The sequence below is a fragment of the Stomoxys calcitrans genome, chromosome 1 (genome assembly GCF_963082655.1).
Source record: "Stomoxys calcitrans chromosome 1, idStoCalc2.1, whole genome shotgun sequence".
NCBI lineage: Eukaryota > Metazoa > Arthropoda > Insecta > Diptera > Muscidae > Stomoxys > Stomoxys calcitrans.
In genome coordinates this window covers 185,238,027-185,258,633 of record NC_081552.1, presented here as the reverse complement: position 1 = coordinate 185,258,633, position 20,607 = coordinate 185,238,027, and the positions used below count along the sequence as shown (strand labels likewise).

Below are 20,607 nucleotides of genomic sequence, written 5' to 3'. Positions count from 1 at the left end.
CGCATAGCATCAATGGTTTTTGGAATAACAACTGATTTTGGACGACCTTCACGAAATTCGTCTTGGAGTGAACTACGACCTCGGTTGAATTCAACATACCATCGATAATCACTGGTCCTTGATGGAGCTTCATTGCCAAAAATTGAATAAAAGTCATCAATGCACTGTTGTGGAGGTAATCCACGTCGAAAGTTGTAAAAATAATAGCACGAAAATGTTTAAGATTTAGGTCCATTTTTTGGGCAAAATGAATCTTTTAAGTTACTGTAAACAATACAAATAGCGCTCGTATGTCAAAACGTTCTGAGTACGTATAACCTCAACATTTTCAAGCTTTACGATAGAGCTGTCAGTTGATAGATTGCAACACAAGGGTTGTACAATCCCGAAATATAAAAGGCAACCCTCGTCTTATAGTTCCGGTTTATTTGATTGCTTTCATCTACGGAGTATGCAGCTGCAGATCTTGTGAGGCCCACCTCTTAAGCCTTGTAAAAGTATTCATATTCGTCATTAGACATGCTGCGGGATGATTTGGATGTTGTTGAATTCTTTGTTTGTAATTTTAAAGTTGTGATAAAATTTCCTCTTGTATAGTTTTTATGTATAGTTCTTCGTGTCGTCTCGTATTAGTTATATATTGGAGCGCTCGGGCTATTTTACGCCATGTTTTTGATTGGAACTGTTGCAAAACATTAATGTTCGTATTACAGGCTGTTCCCCATAGTTGGATGCCATATGCTCAAAAATAGGTTTGATTATGCATTTGTAAATCAGTTATTAGTTGTCCAGCGAAACTTTCGAATTAGTACCAATTAGAAACTTCATCGTATTGGCTTGTATGTCTCGAGCCTTTCTTTTTTTTTCTTTATATGTGTTTTCCAATTTAGTTTTGAATCCAGGTAAAAACCTAGCTACTTAGCTTCGTTTGCCTGTGGAATTTCAATTTGGTTTATTTCTACAGGTGGGCAGAATGGGTAGACTATATATCATTCGCTTTCATATGCCAATGTTTTAACCAAATACAAAGATCATTGAGATACAATAGTTTGCAGGGATCTACTTGCCAATATAGGGGCTTTGTCTATAGCCAGCAAAGTTGTATCATCAGCGAACGTTTCAATGATGGTCGTTTCGGATGTGAATAAGATATAACACTGGGCTCATGATACTGCCCTGGGAAACACCAGCTCTTATACAGTTTAATTCACTTTTTTAATCTAATTCTTGAACATAGAAGAAAGAATCTCTTTTGTAAGTATGATTTGATAAACAGTTAATACAAAAGTTGATTGGAAGAAGTTTTCGGATTTTATATAGTAGACCCTAATGCCATATATATATCTGGAAATGCTGAAGTGCCATATTGTTTTGACTCAAAGGCATGATTGATCGTTTCAACCAATCGATGTACTTTGTCGATCGTACCGTGGTTCTTACGGAATCCGAATTGATGATCTGTTATTAGGTTCCGTTCCCCAATCAAAGGCACCAACCTTTTAAGGAAGGGCGTTTCCCAAACTTTGGATAGAATTGAGAGCAGACTTATCGAACGATATGATTTTACTTGATCCACCAGCTTGCCGGGTTTTTGGACCATTATTATCTGTGCTACTTTCCATTGTGGTGGTATAAAATTGTGCATTAAGCAAGCGTTGAAAATAAATGTAATGGAATCAATGCCTTCCTTTGGGGGTTCTTTGTGTATTTTCGGTGTAATAAGATTTAAGATTTAAGAGATAAGATAAGAGATAAGAATTTTATCGCCATAGCGACTTCGGATTTAGTAATCTTCTTGATTGGCAAGTCCAGCTGGTGAGTTAAATTTAAAAAAGTGTGTATTTGGTCTATGGTTTCATCAGTATTATTTGGAGAGAAAACATCAAATAGGTGGTTTGCAAATGAGGCGGCTTTTCCAGAGTTGGAGTTCGTCCAGGCATTGTCTATCTTCCGAATAGGATAGCTAATATTTGGTTGCTGTTTTACTTTCTTGGTGATTTTCCACAGCGAATAATCTGTGGATATGGTTGGGCCTAGATTTTGAATCTCTCCTTAAATTTGGGTTTCCTTTAAATTTTTTACTAGTTTTTGGAGTTCGGATGTTGCCTTATTTAGTTTTCGTTTATTTACAGGTGATTTACTAAACTGCCGCTGCTTTTTTGCTTTTCTGTGATGGAAATTTTGTCTTAGAGAAAATTTCATGAAATTTAAAAAAAAAAGTTTGAAGATTTTGTTCAGTGGCCTAGATTTCGAATCTCTCCTTAAATTTGGGTTTCCTTTAAATTTTTTACTAGTTTTTGGAGTTCGGATGTTGCCTTATTTAGTTTTCGTTTATTTACAGGTGATTTACTAAACTGCCGCTGCTTTTTTGCTTTTCTGTGATGGAAATTTTGTCCTAGAGAAAATTTCATGAAATTAAAAAAAAAAGTTTCAAGATTTTGTTCAGTAGAAATTTTTTTCCAAAAAAAATTTGTCTTCTGAAACAATTTCGAAATTTTTAGAGACAATTTATGGAAATTTGTTCTGTAGTCATTAAAATCTATGAGAGGATGCAAAAAAATTATCAAAACTGAATAAATACAAGTTCACCATGTAACCCAAAGACAATCGAAATTTTCGCTAAGGATATGTCAATATATTTCATAGGGCAACGATTTTTTTTTTTAGAAAACTTTCTCAGAATTTTTGTCTTTGCAGAAAATTAATCGCAAATTTTGTTTTAAACAAAAATTTAGAATAATTTTTATTTTGTTCAGTAAAAAATGCTTTCAGATTTTGTTTATAGAAGATTCCATGGAAATTTTGTGTTGCGAGGAAATTTTGTCGTGAGAGCAAATTTCATGGAAATTTAGTTTTTGGATGAAACTGCATGGCTTTATGCCTCGTCTCCTTTTTTCTATACGCGACATAGTATGCTGAGATTCTAATCAGCGGGTATGCTTTCTTCTAGCCAGATCGTGTAGACGCGCTGGTTAATACGTCTTATCAGGGTGTTGCTTCTGGCGTTAAATAGTTTAACTGGCAACCCATTGACAAGTAGGTTAGGTTGAAAAGAGATTGAACATATTAATCCGTCCTATGCTACTATGGACATACACCTAAGCCAGTAATCGGCTTGTTGTACGCTCTAAAAAGTAACCTCGAAAAAGAAAACTTTAAGTTAGGAATTCCGTGCTACTTACAAAATCCTTAATTGTTTTCCATGCCACGCCCTTAGAGTGGTTCATGTCTGGTATTGTGTCCGCACCCAAATACCGATACCTGTTAGCCGTGAAAGCCGGGCAATGACATAGGAAATGGTCCAACGTCTCATCTTCTTCCCCGCATGCCCTACACATGCTATCACTTGCCGCGCCGATTTTACATAAGTGAACTCGTAGTTCTATGTCTCTCTATATGATATCGAAAGCAATGCTGACATCCTTTTTACTGCCTTTTGGTAATAGCCTCGTCCTCTCACGATACGGATCACCCCATAGGATTTTCGCCGCCCTACCGACTGTTTCGCTGTTTCGCTGTTCCACGTTCCTCGCCCACGCCCTTAACTCGGATTGCGTCGACTCGAAAGGCTTCGGGTTAACCAAGTTTATTGGTGGCATTCCTCTGGCCTTCACCGCCAAATCGTCTGCCCTTTCATTCCCCCTTACTATGGCCCGGCACCCAAACGATGCGGATCGTGCCATTCTTATTATATTGTTCGTGACCTTACCGTCCTAGTTGTTATTGTCCGTAAAGATGTTCATACTCGAGGTTCTCGTTGATTCCATTCCATCTCACGCATTCCGTGATTGCCCGGATCTTCGCCAGCAGGACCGTATTACGGTCAGGCAGTCTAAAACAGATCTCAGTCCCTGGGTTCTCAATGAAGACCCCCAGGCCCCAAAGCTCCATCTGTACAACTTGATCTTCTAGATGGCAATGCGGGGATTCCGTCAATCCAAGACTGTGCCTCTGGCAGCAGTGTCTCGCACTCGGCCTCAAGTGTCGTCTCAGGTATCCGATCGGAAACATCTTTCCTTCCTTCCAGGTTTCCTATCGTCGCCTCGAATATACCATGATGGTATGAGCTGCTCCTGTCCTCAATCCATTCTCCCATCGCCTTAAGTCTAATAGCCGCAGTGTCTGCCTCGCACTTAATCTGTATGTCAATGGGTGAGTGGGCGTGCACTTACATTGCACTTTTTCTCCATAGCAGTCCACCAAGCTACTGAGGCGTAAGTAAGTATTGGTCTAATCACGCTCCTGTAGAGCCAGTGGATTATCCTCGGATTCAGATCCCATTTCGAGCCTATAGCCCGTTTACATAGTGCCCAACATCTGTGAGCTTTCTCGGTACGCTCCTGTGTGTGACACTTCTTCCTCACTAGCAACTTGGCAAAATGTTCTTTCCATATCCTCAGCACACTATCTGTGTCAGTTACCAGATTTCAATCTTTGTCTCTGCAGGAGGATGTGCCTGCACCAAAGCCATCGGTTTGATATTTAATTCTTAGGTAGAATTTCCGGACTTCATTCTGACCCCTGTACTATCAATCCGCCCACACTCACTCCATTTCCTTTTTCTTTCTGAGAAATAGACGTTTCTCCTCTCCTTTTCTCTCGATACCTCTACTTCATCTGATACGTTGCTACTGATTGCAGGGTTGCTTTGTATGCCGCATTCTTGGCTTCAGTAGCATTTCGATACTCTTGGACGTACCATGGGTTTTTTAGGGGGAGGCTTGCTGTACTCAAGTACGGATATTGCGGCTCTTTCCATAGAGTGTGCATTATATCATCGGGAGAAGGAGGGCTTTCATCAAGCAGTTGTGTCAGTCGAGTGGAGTATGCCATTGCCATCTGTCGTGTTTGCAGAATTTCAATGTTTAGCTTGCGCGCAGTATCAGATCGTACTTTTCTCGCCATGCTCAGACGGGTGCGAACCTTTGCTGCAACAAGGTAATGATCCGAATCTATGTTCGCTTCTCGAATCGATCGTATATCTACCACGCTGATTAAATGCCTTCCATCTATCACAACATGATCTATTTGGTTTCTCGTGTTTTGATCGGGTGACAGCCATGTGGCCGTGTGCATACTTCGATATTGGGATCTGGTGCTGCTAACTGCCATGTTCTTTGCCGCGGCGAAGTCTATAGCCCGAATTCATTATCAGAAGTTTCTTCGTGTAGGCTCATTTTCCGACTGTTGGACTAAAGATATTTTCCTTCCCTATTTTCGCATTAAAAACTCTCAGAACGATTTAAATATCACGGACGAGACCCCGGTCATATTCTCTTTCCTTAGGCGCTCGTAGAAAATATCTTTGGTCTGTTCGTCCATGTCTTCCGGCTGGGTATGGGCGCAAATAAGGCTGATGTTGAAGAATTTGGCCTTCATTCAGATTGTGGCTAGCCTCTTATCCAACGGAGTAAAGCTGGAGGCAAGTTGTTTCAGTCTCCGACTAATCACAAATCCACAGCCAAATTCATGTCTCGTCTCGTGGCAGCTATAATATAGGGCGTCAGCACACGGTGTTTTTGTGGCGCCCTCTCATCGCTCTTCCTGTATGGCAGTAATGTATGCCTTGTACTTCTCCAATACATCCGCAAGTGCTTACACTGCACAATCTCTATAAAGAGTGCGCAAATCATGGTCCTTAAAACGTTTGCGGGGCCGTCCACATAGGGGGACCCGTTTTGTTTGCTTTGTTTTTTCAAAGTAATTTCTTCAGGTTTTCCGGGTGGTGAGCTACTAACCCGTCGCCCTAACCTATCTTTTATCGCTCTATCGGTGAACTCGTGGCTCAGTACCCTTAACGGATGTTAAAGGTAGTGCGACACCGCGACAAGGTTTGTGTCCACATTTGAGATGAAGAAAGACCAAGATAAGTCTGGATTTTGCCAAGTCAAAACGTATGAGAACCGTTGCTTTGTGTCCAACATCCCCAAGTTACCCGGGTAGTTTTAGTATCCTTTCTCAAAGGAAATGGTAGTCTTATTACCCTTTCCCAAAGAAAAGGGTAGTTATAGTACCATATTGCAAAGGAAAGGGTAATTTTAGTACCCAAAGGAAAGAGTAGTTTTATTACCCTTTCCCAAAAGAGAGAGTAGTTTTAGTACTATTTCCCAAAGAAAAGGGTAGTTTCAGTAGCCTTTCCTAAAAGAAAGGGTAGTTTTAGTACCCTTTACAAAAGGAAATGGTAGTTTTAGTACCCTACCCCAAAGGAAAGGGTGATTTTAGTACCCTTTCCCAAAGGAAAGTGTAGTTTTAGTACCCTTTCCCAAAAGAAAGGGTAGTTTTAGTACCCTTTCCCAAAAGAAAGGGTAGTTTTAGTGCCCTTTCCCAAAGGAAAACATAGTTTTAGTACACTTTCCCAAAGGAAAGAGTTGTTTTTGTACACTTTCCCAAAGGAAAGAGTAGTTTTACTACCATTTCCCAAAAGAAAGGGTGCTTTTATCACCTTTTACCAAAGAATAGGGTACTTTTAGCACCCTTTCCCAAAGGATAGGGTACTTTTAGTACCCTTCCCGAAAGGAAGGGGTGGTTTATTAACCTTTCCCAAAGGAAAGGGTAGTTTTACTACCCTTTCCCTAAAGAAAGGAGTAGTTTTAGTACCCTTTACCAAAGTAAAGGGTAGTTTTAGTACCCTTTCGCAAGTTAAAGGCTAGTTTTAGTACCCTATCCCAAAGGAAAGGGTAGTTTTGTTCCCTTCCTCAAATTAAAGGGTAGTTTTAGTACCCTTTCCCAAATTAAAGGCTAGTTTTAGTACCCTTTCCCAGAGAAAATGGTGGTTTTAGTACCCTATCCTAAAGGAAAGGGTAGTGTTACTTCCCTTTCCCAAATGAAAGGGTAGTTTTAGTTTTACCCCTTTAGTACCCTTTCTCTAAAGGAAAGGGTAGTTTTGGTACCCTTTTCCGAAAGGAAAGTGTAGTTTATGACCCTTTCCCAAGGAAAGGGTATTTTGATTACCCTTTCCTAAAGGAAAGGGTATTTTTAGTACCCTGTTCCAAAGGAAAGGGTTGTTTTAGTATCCGTTCTCAAAGGAAAGGGTAGTTTTAGTATCCTTTCCCAAAAGAGAGAGTAGTTTTATGACTATTTCCCAAAGGAAGGGTAGTTTTGTACCCCTTCCCTTCTCTGCAGGAGGATGTGCCTGCACCAAAGCCATCGGTTTGATATTTAATTCTTAGGTAGAATTTCCGGACTTCATTCTGACCCCTGTACTATCAATCCGCCCACACTCACTCCATTTCCTTTTTCTTTCTGAGAAATAGACGTTTCTCCTCTCCTTTTCTCTCGATACCTCTACTTCATCTGATACGTTGCTACTGATTGCAGGGTTGCTTTGTATGCCGCATTCTTGGCTTCAGTAGCATTTCGATACTCTTGGACGTACCATGGGTTTTTTAGGGGGAGGCTTGCTGTACTCAAGTACGGATATTGCGGCTCTTTCCATAGAGTGTGCATTATATCATCGGGAGAAGGAGGGCTTTCATCAAGCAGTTGTGTCAGTCGAGTGGAGTATGCCATTGCCATCTGTCGTGTTTGCAGAATTTCAATGTTTAGCTTGCGCGCAGTATCAGATCGTACTTTTCTCGCCATGCTCAGACGGGTGCGAACCTTTGCTGCAACAAGGTAATGATCCGAATCTATGTTCGCTTCTCGAATCGATCGTATATCTACCACGCTGATTAAATGCCTTCCATCTATCACAACATGATCTATTTGGTTTCTCGTGTTTTGATCGGGTGACAGTCATGTGGCAGTGTGCATACTTCGATATTGGGATCTGGTGCTGCTAACTGCCATGTTCTTTGCCGCGGCGAAGTCTATAGCCCGAATTCATTATCAGAAGTTTCTTCGTGTAGGCTCATTTTCCGACTGTTGGACTAAAGATATTTTCCTTCCCTATTTTCGCATTAAAAACTCTCAGAACGATTTAAATATCACGGACGAGACCCCGGTCATATTCTCTTTCCTTAGGCGCTCGTAGAAAATATCTTTGGTCTGTTCGTCCATGTCTTCCGGCTGGGTATGGGCGCAAATAAGGCTGATGTTGAAGAATTTGGCCTTCATGCAGATTGTGGCTAGCCTCTTATCCAACGGAGTAAAGCTGGAGACAAGTTGTTTCAGTCTCCGACTAATCACAAATCCACAGCCAAATTCATGTCTCGGCTCGTGGCAGCTATAATATAGGGCGTCAGCACACGGTGTTTTTGTGGCGCCCTCTCATCGCTCTTCCTGTATGGCAGTAATGTATGCCTTGTACTTCTTCAATACATCCGCAAGTGCTTACACTGCACAATCTCTATAAAGAGTGCGCAAATCATGGTCCTTAAAACGTTTGCGGGGCCGTCCACATAGGGGGACCCGTTTTGTTTGCTTTGTTTTTTCAAAGTAATTTCTTCAGGTTTTCCGGGTGGTGAGCTACTAACCCGTCGCCCTAACCTATCTTTTATCGCTCTATCGGTGAACTCGTGGCTCAGTACCCTTAACGGATGTTAAAGGTAGTGCGACACCGCGACAAGGTTTGTGTCCACATTTGAGATGAAGAAAGACCAAGATAAGTCTGGATTTTGCCAAGTCAAAACGTATGAGAACCGTTGCTTTGTGTCCAACATCCCCAAGTTACCCGGGTAGTTTTAGTATCCTTTCTCAAAGGAAATGGTAGTCTTATTACCCTTTCCCAAAGAAAAGGGTAGTTATAGTACCATATTGCAAAGGAAAGGGTAATTTTAGTACCCAAAGGAAAGAGTAGTTTTATTACCCTTTCCCAAAAGAGAGAGTAGTTTTAGTACTATTTCCCAAAGAAAAGGGTAGTTTCAGTAGCCTTTCCTAAAAGAAAGGGTAGTTTTAGTACCCTTTACAAAAGGAAATGGTAGTTTTAGTACCCTACCCCAAAGGAAAGGGTGATTTTAGTACCCTTTCCCAAAGGAAAGTGTAGTTTTAGTACCCTTTCCCAAAAGAAAGGGTAGTTTTAGTGCCCTTTCCCAAAGGAAAACATAGTTTTAGTACACTTTCCCAAAGGAAAGAGTTGTTTTTGTACACTTTCCCAAAGGAAAGAGTAGTTTTACTACCATTTCCCAAAAGAAAGGGTGCTTTTATCACCTTTTACCAAAGAATAGGGTACTTTTAGCACCCTTTCCCAAAGGATAGGGTACTTTTAGTACCCTTCCCGAAAGGAAGGGGTGGTTTATTAACCTTTCCCAAAGGAAAGGGTAGTTTTACTACCCTTTCCCTAAAGAAAGGAGTAGTTTTAGTACCCTTTACCAAAGTAAAGGGTAGTTTTAGTACCCTTTCGCAAGTTAAAAGCTAGTTTTAGTACCCTATCCCAAAGGAAAGGGTAGTTTTGTTCCCTTCCTCAAATTAAAGGGTAGTTTTAGTACCCTTTCCCAAATTAAAGGCTAGTTTTAGTACCCTTTCCCAGAGAAAATGGTGGTTTTAGTACCCTATCCTAAAGGAAAGGGTAGTGTTACTTCCCTTTCCCAAATGAAAGGGTAGTTTTAGTTTTACCCCTTTAGTACCCTTTCTCTAAAGGAAAGGGTAGTTTTGGTACCCTTTTCCGAAAGGAAAGTGTAGTTTATGACCCTTTCCCAAGGAAAGGGTATTTTGATTACCCTTTCCTAAAGGAAAGGGTATTTTTAATACCCTGTTCCAAAGGAAAGGGTTGTTTTAGTATCCGTTCTCAAAGGAAAGGGTAGTTTTAGTATCCTTTCCCAAAAGAGAGAGTAGTTTTATGACTATTTCCCAAAGGAAGGGTAGTTTTGTACCCCTTCCCAAAGAAAATAGTAGTTTTAGTACCCTTTCCTAAGAAAAGGGTAGTTTTAGTACCCTTTCCCAAAGAAAATGGTAGTTTTAGTACCCTTTTTCTAAGGCAAGGCTAGTTTTAGTACCTTTTCCCAAAGGAAAGGGTAGTTTTATTGCCCTTTCCCAAAGGAAAGGCTAGTTTAGTACCCTTACCCAAAGGAAAGGGTAGTTTTAGTTCTCCTTCCTAAAGAAAGGGTTAGTTTTAGTACTCTTTCCCAAAGGAAAGGGTAGTTTCAGTACCCTTTTCCAAAAGCAAGACAGGTTTTAGTACCCTTTCACATAGGGAAGGCCAGTTTAAGTACCCTTTCATAAAGGGAAAGGATAGTTTTAGTACCCTTTCCCAAAGGTAAGGGTAGTTTTAGTACCCTTTCATAAAGGGAAAGGGTAGTTTTAGTACCCTTTCATAAAGGGAAAGGGTAGTTTTAGTACCCTTTCATAAAGGGAAAGGGTAGTTTTAGTACCCTTTCATAAAGGGAAAGGGTAGTTTTAGTACCCTTTCATAAAGGGAAAGGGTAGTTTTAGTACCCGTTCCCAAAGGAAATTGTAGTTTGTGTACCTTTTTTCAAGGAAAGGGTAGTTTTAGTACCCTTTCCCTAAAGAAATGGGGGATTCTAGAACCCTTTCCTTTAGGGAATAGCACAATTTTCGATCGTACGAAATATTTTCAATATTTCTTTCTAAGTTTACGTGTTTTGCATCATCAGTGTCTCTACGACCACGTTAGAGACTCAATCAGGCTCCCAATGTAAGGTCTCTGGCAATCAACGTATAACGATTTTTGTTTTCTAAGAGAGGTCCTTGCTTGGAAAGCGTCGAAGGTATTGTGACCTTTAGTATAAAACTCCACACACTGTTATGAAGTTTATTATGGCAGCTGCCTTTCGAAGCTTGGAACAAACTACATATGCGAGTTAGAGTTAAAATCCCATACTATATGAATGAAATGAGTACCATACTCCTTTGTGGTATGATAAAAAAGTTGTCGTTTCAATTTCTTTGAATTTTCAGCTGTTTTTTGACATTGTTTTGAGTTTTTTTTTTCAATGCAGGTATTATGTTCTCAAATCATCATATTCTTATCTTTGTGATTTTTAGAAAGTTTTCCTTTAAAAACGCTTCTTGCCCAGCTTTGAATACGTGAATGCATTACCAAACAATCAGAATAACGTCCAATTCGTAGAAATACTAAAATTATATAAATTAAAACAAAAAATGATAATACAATTTACAAAATAATCTTGGAACGGAATATACTAAACATATGGTTGTGGTATTAAAAATAATATAAAGGCAATTCCTTCACTCACCCCATTTTAGTAGAAAAGTCTTAATGGGTTATATTGTCAATTCTAATGTGTTTTTGGCCAAGTAGATTTATAGAAAATTTTTTAATTTGCAATTAAGACCATAAAAACAACAAAATAAACATAATAATACTATTAAGCCAATTACAAAGAAACAAATACTACATATATACGAACTATAAATGATGTTAAATTCATATAAAAACTTACACCACCACTACCAACACCAATTATCAGCACTCACCTCGCTAACACTTGGTAACAATTGCATATCTCTGTGTATATTTTTTGTCGCGAAAACAGTTTAAATTAGAGGATGTCAATGCGGGCAATACATATCATCCACCGACAAATAGCACCATAATACCCAGTGCTCCAGCGGTAATAGCTGCTGCCAATTCCATGTCACAGCGAAGAATCACCAGTGTTAATAATGCAAGTGAGTATGGAATGCTTTGGTTTTTATAAAAAAAAAAAGAACAGCAGGTTGCTGCATGCCTCATGTTCTTTGTGTATGTTTTAGTGTCTTCATCCAATCAATCGTTGAATTCAATTGGTAGACCTGTATCGGCACCACCGACTAGTAATTTAAGCAACAGTTCAAACACCTCCTCCTCCATCACAAGTTCCAGCATCAGCCAAAAGAACGATGAAAAATCCCATGAAAATAGTTCCAACACCAATCCCACAGCCACATCCTCCACCAGCACTAGCAGTAGTGGCATTGGTTCTTCCTCTGCATCTTCATATGCAGCACGTCGTGCTAGCGCCAACACCTCTGCAACCGCCGCCTTGAATGCTGAAACACCTTCGGGGGCGGCCAGCGCCACCTCCACCACCAGCAGCAGTCTTAGCAATAATGATGATAAAGGTATATTAGGAGACTTTCGATGATTAATTTGATGTCGTAACTAATTTTAAAACTACCTTTCCGCCACTAGATAACGATAAGGAGAATGATAACCGCAGTGCTTTGGCCACTCAAGCTGTTATACAACGAAGAAGGAAACCCAAACGACGCTCCACTGGTGTAGTACATATTGATATGGATGTGAGTATTTTAGAGTAGAGCTCTGTATGTAGGAACCTTTTCTTTTTATCTCTCTCTCTTTCTTTTTGTTGTAATGTCCCCGAGACCTTTCTTCTAGGCTTACAGTTTTGTGCAGTGAACCTTGAACTGTAAAGAAAATTAAAACCCAAACATGGGTTCATAATTTAAAGGCTTCAAATGTTTTATCCATAAATTTACATGTTTTGTTTTAAACGTAAGACAATTAGTGGCTCTCATATTTGACCCACTTAGATAGTCTCTGTCCATTGTTATACTACAGTAGCGCCATGCCAAAGTCTCTGGTGGAAATCAAAGTCATGACTTAAATACGGGGCCCCTTGGTACAATACTTAGGTTAGGTTAGGTAAGGTTTAAAAGAGGGTTTAGATATTAATCCGCCCATGCCACCATGGATATACATCTAAGCCAGTAATCGGCTTGATGTGTGCTCTAATAACTGTAAAGTAACCTTTAAAAAGAAATTTTTAAGTTATGAATTCCGTGGTACTTACAATATCCTTAATTGTTTTCAATACCACTCCCCTAAGTTGGTTCATGTCTGGTATTGTGTCCCCATCTAAGTGCCGGTGTCTGTTAGGCGCGAAAGCCGGGCAATGGCAAAGGAAATGGTTCAACGTCTCATCGTCTTCCCCGCATGCCCTACACATGCTATCACTTGCCGCACGGATGAGCTCGTAGTCTTGTGTGTCCCGTTATGCTACCAATAGCTATACTGTCTTCCTTCTTACTTCCTCTCAGTAATAGCCTTATCTTCTCTCGATCTGAATCTCCTCATAGGATTTTCGCCGTCCTACCGACCGTTTCGTTGTTCCACAATATTGCATGCGCATTCGTCGCCCACTCCCTTGACTCGGACTGCGTCGACCCGAAAGGCTTCGGGTTTATTGACGGCAGTCCTCTAACCTTCACCGCCAAATCGTCTGCCCTTTTATTTCCCCCTTACTCTGTTATGGCCCGGCACTCAAACGATGCGGATTTTGCCATCCTCAGAGAAGGTGTTAATCTCCTTACACTGCAAAACTGTTCGTGACCTTACCGTCCTGGTTGTTATTGTCTTTATGACAATTTTATTGTCGGTAAAGATGTTGAAACTTGATGTCTTCGCGTTAGCACCACACCACTTCACGCATACCGTGATCGCCTGGATCTCCGCCTGCAGGACCGTATTATGGTCAGGCAGTCTAAAACAGATCTCAGTCCCTCCGTTCTCAATGTAGACCCCCAGGTCCACTCTGTCCTCTAGCTTTGATCCATTCGTGTAACATGATCTTCCAGATGGCAATACATGACAGTGCCGTTGGCAGCAGTGCCTCGCACTCGACTTCAAGGTTCATCTCAGGTATCCGATCGGAAACCTCTTCCCTAGTACAATGGTTACAAACAAGTTAAGACGCCTTAAGTTCGGCTAGACGGAATCTTATATATATATATATTTTTTTTTTCTTCACGAGAAGCTTAGTTGTGAGCTAACCGTCCACATGTTGCGGATAGTGGAATGCTCCATACCGAGTAGCTGCAACTGCAGTTAAGGACAATCAACGGCAGGGAATAGCAATGAGCACCACACAGGCTGGAACATTGAGGTGCGATCTGTGTGGTGTTCATTACTGCCACGAAAAGCTTAGCTGCGAGCTACCAGGTGCGTCCACAGGGTGTGAATAGTGGAATGCTCCATACGGAGTAGCTGCAACGGCAGTCGCGCATAATGAGCGGTATCGAGCAGTGAGAGGTTGGGCGGTACCGGCTCTTGCACAAATACTGAGTGCCTAATATGTTCGATATGACAAGGCATTTTAATAACCAATGGCCACCCTGTTCCTGCGGCGATCGGTTTTTTGGACCAAAACGAGCTTGCTCATCTACAGAAGCTTGTCGAAGATCGCCACCTCCACATGGAAATGTGGCTACGACAACGACAACAACACAACAATCAGCGGTCTGGATAGAAGAATCTCAGTAAGAGGCCGACTCTTGCTTATATTCTGTGTGCCTACGACACTCGATATGGCAAGGCGAGTTACTGGCGCCTTTAAATAACCAATGGCCATAATGTTTCCGTGGAGATCGTTCTTTGGCCCGGAACGAGCTTGGCCACATATGGCCAAGCTGAGGATCGCCACCTCCACATACAAATGTGTTTACAAGAACAACAACTACAGGTTCCCTCAGCGATCGCTCATTTGGACTGGAACGATCTTGTTTGCCTTTAGGAGCTTGGCGAGGATTGCTAACTCCACAGTTAGACATGTGGATACAACAACAACATTTTGTTATTGATTCGCCCGGCGCAGACGCACCCCTCCTGGCGCATTGGTTCGCCCCTTCATTTCCTGGAATCCCTTTACGTCTAGGAGCCCATATCCGCGTAACATCATAGACCCAGAAACTATCCAGGGACTCCAAACAATCCGCCACACACCTAGACCTCACCGTTCTCGCCGTTAGGGCTACTATAATGGCGCAGACCACTGTCTGAAAGACCGTACACTTGTCTGGTATTCTCAGAGACATACCAATCCTGACTGTATCTTAGAGTCATCCGTGAAGATCGAGATCTCATCCTCCTCAAACACAGCATTCGCCCTACATTCATTCCTCCTGGGAAAACGAATCCTGAAGGTCCGAGTCTTAAACAGTACCGGTGCCAGACAGTTCCCTCCCCTCCCGAATATCCTACTGCAGGCGTAAAAAGCGCACAGTGCCTTACGACTCCTATCCTCCGTATTCCTCTTCAAGGATAGCTTCGGACTATGCCAAGCAACTTCGCTTCCTTCGACAGCTGCAGTGTTTTGTACACTGCGGCGGCAGCTCTTGCCAATTAAGGAATCCATCGGGTCAATCCGGTACGTACAACCGGCTGCCATGGGATTGCTGGTGTCTTGTATATGCTAGTAAAGAGCACCAGCTCCGTCTGCTTTGGGTAGGAAGTCCAGCTACTTCTGGTAGCCCATCGCGACAATTTCGTGAGTGACCCTTTCATGATCTCGTTAATCGTCGACAGAAACCTCTCTCTTTTATCATGCCGCGCTCCCTTAGCCTAAGCGCGACCTCGATAACGCAGTTTCCAATACAGGCCTCAATGGGATGCATATAAAGCATCGCTTCCAGACGTGCCGAGGAGCAATAAAATCAATGTATGAGCAAATAAATATTTATCTCTGGGACTAGGCAGAATTTTTCAGAAGCCGTCGTAACCTAAAAATCTCACCCAAACTATTCACTATCGGCAACACTATTCACCACCTGATTACACCAGAGTAAACCTCGACAACTGCCCCTCAATGTCGGTCCATGCCACTACGATCTGCGAAAGGGCAAGGAATAAGAACACAGTGCTCAAATCATTGGCCGGCGCCAGCACCTGGGGAATGGCTGAGATTGATGCCAACGTGCAGGATGTGTGCCCCGATTCTATTTGGGGCCACACTTCACCTGTTTAACTGCCCAGCCAGATCCACTCGACTCAGAACCACATCCCTTTAGACTCACCCCACCGCAGAGTTCCTGGATCTGGATATTCAACAGAACCAAGCAGACGAAAGATATAACACAACACGCTGCTACAAAAAAGGAAACCTTGCGATAGGGCCACAGGCGCTTACATGCTATTGTTCTTTTCGGAATCCTTCCTAATGATCTGCTGGAAGTTGGCATGGATTCAAGTTGGGTAAAAATAGAACTTTAGGTGTCTTTGCGAGCGGAGATAGTAGAGAGATCGGCCTTTATGACTCCCCCTGGTCAGCGCGTTAAACCTGCTTGAGAAAAAGAACCACACAACCCATTTCCCATATCTAGGATATTACCAGGAGGGAAATAGGCAAATTGAAGATATCATTCAGGTATTTTATTCCCATCTCACCTAGTATATGCTTGACCATCAGCATCTATATTTTAACAAGGCCGAAAGCCTTTGACGACCGCCGACGTATGTACGTTCCTTGGTTGCGGTTCAGGTGTTCCAAGGAATCACCTGGGCGCAATACAACCTTAAGCGCACGAATCCCTGATCAGCCTGGATCGAATCTGAAAAGACTTTTTGCTGTGCTGACTGACACCTGACCTATTGGACACAATGCAATACGCCTAAAAATACCATATAACGTAATGTCTGGCGGGGATCTGATGATCTTCACGACATGATGAACGATTGTCAGGCTCGCCACATCCTTTTGCTCAAAGAGTTAATCGACCGAGTGACTCAATAACGCCGAATTTACGTACGTTCAGTCGATGAAACTCTATGGTCATAGGAATGTGGTCTGAGACGCGCCTGGCAATCGTTCATCATGTCGTGTAGATCATCAGAACGTTGTATGGTATTTTCAGGCGCATTGCAAGATTTCTAATAGTCGTCACAGCGAAAAGTGTTGAAAGGTTTCTTCGATCCAGGCTGATCAAGGACTCGTACACATAAGGTTTTATTGTGGCCAGGTGTTCCCTGATACACGACATATCTAAGTGATATCCCATCTGGTTTTTGCTTGTCTAAGATAGTGCTTGAAGATGCCCATTTTAGCGACTCCCAGCGGCGTTGCGATTGACTCTTCCTGGAGTTCGAACCAGCTCTCGCTAATGCGTCTGCTTTTTCATTTCCGCCAAGTCCCTTATGGCCGTAGTTCATAGTGAGAACAACTATAGCCAGAAGAACTTACTTAGCAAGTTCTTCCCTGCTTCCTCTCACAAGCCTTGACGTTGCTATATTCGATCTCAATACCGGGAGAGCCTTTTTACTGTCAACGAAAGTTGATGCTGAAATGCGACAAAAGCTTCCTTTTGTGGCGAAATACATAAAGCTTTACAAGTGTTAATATGCCCACTTCTCTGAGAAAACACCTGAACCTTGCAAGCTCGGCCAAAATTTAAAAAAAAAAAAATTTTGGAAATCGTACCACAAATGAAGATTTGGCAGCACAAATAATTTTTCGAAATGCCGCGGTGACTTACTTCAGGGCCCTCCCAAGAGGCACCCAGGCCTTGAAATTTTGCACATGATCTCCACAACATCTCGGTTTTAACTATTTCAAATTATAAATCCACGATTTATCTCAATCCATTCTCAATGACGTATATTTTACTAGCTTTTTTTTTCCATTCTATCCCACTGCATATCGTTCTCAACGAGGCTGTGATGTGACATGTCATCCTTTACTTTCTTCTACTTAACATATCAAATTTAAACAAAACTGAGCTCTCTAGGAGCTTAAGTATCTCTAGTAGAGATATTCTTGTTATATGACAGCTATATTGAGGAATGAACTGACATGGCTCATTTATAATCTCCATTCTAGTTTTTGTGCTAAATTCCTATCTGATAACTTTATTTTTTCGAGCGCTATTATGATTTCGATATACGGACAGACAGAGGGGCGAACCTAGCCATGTTCGCATTGAACATTGACTCAAAGTTTGAAATTTTCAAGCCTATATATTATTTTGGGTTAATTATCCATATTTCGTGGTTTCAAGATTTATATGACGAGAGTAGTATACGGTTTGGGGCCGAAAGTAACTCTTAGGTCGAAATATTAATTTATCGTGGGAATAAACCTTCTATTAACAAACTCGGTTTTCTCGTACACTTTTCAGGTAATTTTAAACAAGTAAAAGCGTGCTAAGTTCGGCCGGGCTGAATCTTGGAAGCCACCGCCATGGATTCTGCAAAAATATGGGAGCTATATCTGATTATAGACCGATTTCGACCGTACTTGGCATAGTTGTTGAAAGTCATAACAGAACACTATATGCAAAATGTCAGTCAAATCTGATAAAAATCGCGGCTTGTAAGGGCTTAAGAAGTCAAATCGAGAGATCGGTTTATATGGGAGCTATATCAGGCTATAGATCGATTTGGACCGTACTTGTCACAGTTGATGAGAGTCATAACGGAACACTATGTGCCAAATTTCATCAAAATCGGACAAATATTGATGCTTCCACGGGCTCAAGAAGTCAAAACGGGAGATCGGTTTATACGGGAGCAATATCAGGTTATATACCGATTTGGACCGTATTAGGCACAGTTGTTAGAAGTCATAACAGAACACTACGTGCAAAGTTTAAGCCAAATCGGACAAAAATTGCGGCTTCCAGGGGCTCTGGAAGTCAAATCGGGAGATCGGTTTATATGGGAGCAATATCAGATTATACACCCATTTGGACCGTACTAGGCACAATTGTTGGAAGTCAAAACAGAACACTACGTGCAAAGTTTAAGATAAATTGGACAACATTTGCATCTTGCAGGGGCTCAAGAAGTCAAATGGGGAGATCGGTTTATATGGAAGCTAAATCAGGTTTTGTGCCGATTTGGAATGTACTTGACAGAGTTGTATGGAGGCAAACGGGAATGCTATATGCAAAATTTCAGCCAAATCGGACAAAAATTGTGGGGCTCAAGAAGTCAAATCGGGAGATCGGTTTATATGGGAGCCTTATCCAAATCTGAACCGATATGACCCATTTGCAATCCTCAACGACCTACATCAATATAAAGTACTGTTCAAAATTTTAAGTGGCTAGCTCTGCGCGGCGTTCGACCGCTATCGTGATTTCGACAGACGTACGGACGAACGGACATGGCTAGTTCGACCAGAATGTCGAGACTATCAAGAATATATACTCTTTATGGGGTCCTAGATCAATATTTCGAGATCTTACAAACGGAATGACTAGATTAGTACACCCATTCTATGGTGGTGGGTATAAAAATGGAGAGTTTTTTTGATGAGGGGCTGCAAATTTCTTCTGAAGTTTTTCCACAACAGAAATTTCTTACTCTCCTTACCCTTTTAACTGGCAAGTTTCTGCTGGATAAGTACGTGAATAGACCTAATATTATGCATCAATTGATAAACAAAAAACAGCTGATGTTACCATCTCTTTATTGGGACTTTATGTCACTAATCGGTTTAAGCCTAGTACTGAGTTCGACTTTTCGGCCGAACAACTGTCAAAATGCATTGTAAAAAAAAAATGGTGACGAAGAAAATGCAAACACATTTCGTAGAAGTGGTACTGAGCTCTACAAGTAAAATATTAGCGACATGTCGCTGCGCCAATACAAATTTCGCTTTATGGCTAAAGCCTAGTACTGACTCCTTTCGCAGCGAAAATGCCTATTAAATTATTGTCAAACCCGACGAACTCATTGTTTGCCAGAACACAAACAAATGTTAAACAACTACACATAGCATAGACAAAATCATTGAAACAGAGTTGATTGGTGCCCATTTTGTGAGCATTTAATTGCATCGGCAATTTTTTGAAGCGAAATTTGTATTGGCGCTGCTACATGTCGCTACTATTTTGCTTATAGAACTCAGTACCACTTTTACGGAAAGTGTTCGCATTTTTGACGTCATCATATTTTTATAATGCATTTTGACAGTTGTTCGGGCGAAAAGTTGAAGTCAGTACTATGAATGGAAGACTAAAAAATCAAAATCATAGAAAATAAACTTTAGGCTTCATAGGAGACCTTAGACACTTTCCAAATCACCTGCAATACAAGACTCCATATGAATTGAAGAAATCTGCATGCCAAACTAACACACTAAGGACCCCTATGGTGAAGAGTCCTTTTTTTGTTCCTAAAATTAGTTTTTTATTGTGTTCTTATTTTAAATTCGTTAGCATGAAACTAATTTTCTGCAAACCTTTCAAAACAACGAAAGATTAATAACCATTAGCAATGGCAAAAAAAAACATTTGCATACATTCATATCATAGATCACTTAGCGCACTGTGAGAGCAATAAATCTTTGAGAACATGACATAAATTCGTAATTAATTGTGTAATGTAATGTGGTTTTGTTGTTAATTTCTCGTTTACAGGAATTGGATCCAGAAAAACAAGATTCTGCCAACGATACCGAGGATAAAGAGAAAGAGGTAAGTTCACTATATGCTTCTTGTCTGTATGCTAATCATAAATCTTTTCGGTAGAAACATTAAAATATCTTTGTTTCACTAATTATGGTATTTTACAACGAATGCAAATTTCTTTCATCGCTGTGTTTAGGGGTTTTGTCTGAGTGCCTGCCCACTCAAATCAAATTTAATTTTTTGTCGGCTTGGTCTATTTTGTTTGAGGAGGTTGTTGATGAAAAGCGTTTATTTGAAACAGCCGTTACAAATTTCAATTTAAAACAAAAAGGGGAAAACGACGATATAATTTGTCTTTTTTTTTCTTTGTTTACCTTTCGAAAATAGAAATGATATTATTTATAAATACCATATTATTTTATTGCCTTTAATGTGGCATTAAATTGAACATTTTTGAGTCGCTGTGCGATGCGTCTCCAATGATCCATCGTGCCATGTTGTGACTACAAACGGTATTGATGTCACACTCTCTATACATGTGTTACATTCATGCGACACTACAATGGATTTAGAAATTATTTGAGCGAAGTAACAACACCCAAAATATATATAGCTACCCCG

At 41.0% G+C, this 20,607-nt stretch overlaps 1 protein-coding gene across 20 annotated transcripts in view; it reads left to right on the top strand.

The window, feature by feature from the left end:
* The window catches only part of LOC106090695 (protein phosphatase 1 regulatory subunit 12B), a 225,032-nt gene that overhangs the window by 109,528 nt on the left and 94,897 nt on the right, over positions 1 to 20,607 (top strand). For 19 of the 20 annotated variants that reach the window (XM_059363347.1, XM_059363315.1, XM_059363278.1 and 16 more), the window contains 4 exons: positions 11,394 to 11,529; positions 11,614 to 11,961; positions 12,032 to 12,141; positions 19,996 to 20,052. In XM_059363347.1, coding sequence (XP_059219330.1) covers positions 11,394 to 11,529; positions 11,614 to 11,961; positions 12,032 to 12,141; positions 19,996 to 20,052 — 651 coding nt within the window. The remainder of the gene's footprint in view (positions 1 to 11,393; positions 11,530 to 11,613; positions 11,962 to 12,031; positions 12,142 to 19,995; positions 20,053 to 20,607) is intronic. The other variant, XM_059363097.1, reaches the window with a different exon arrangement.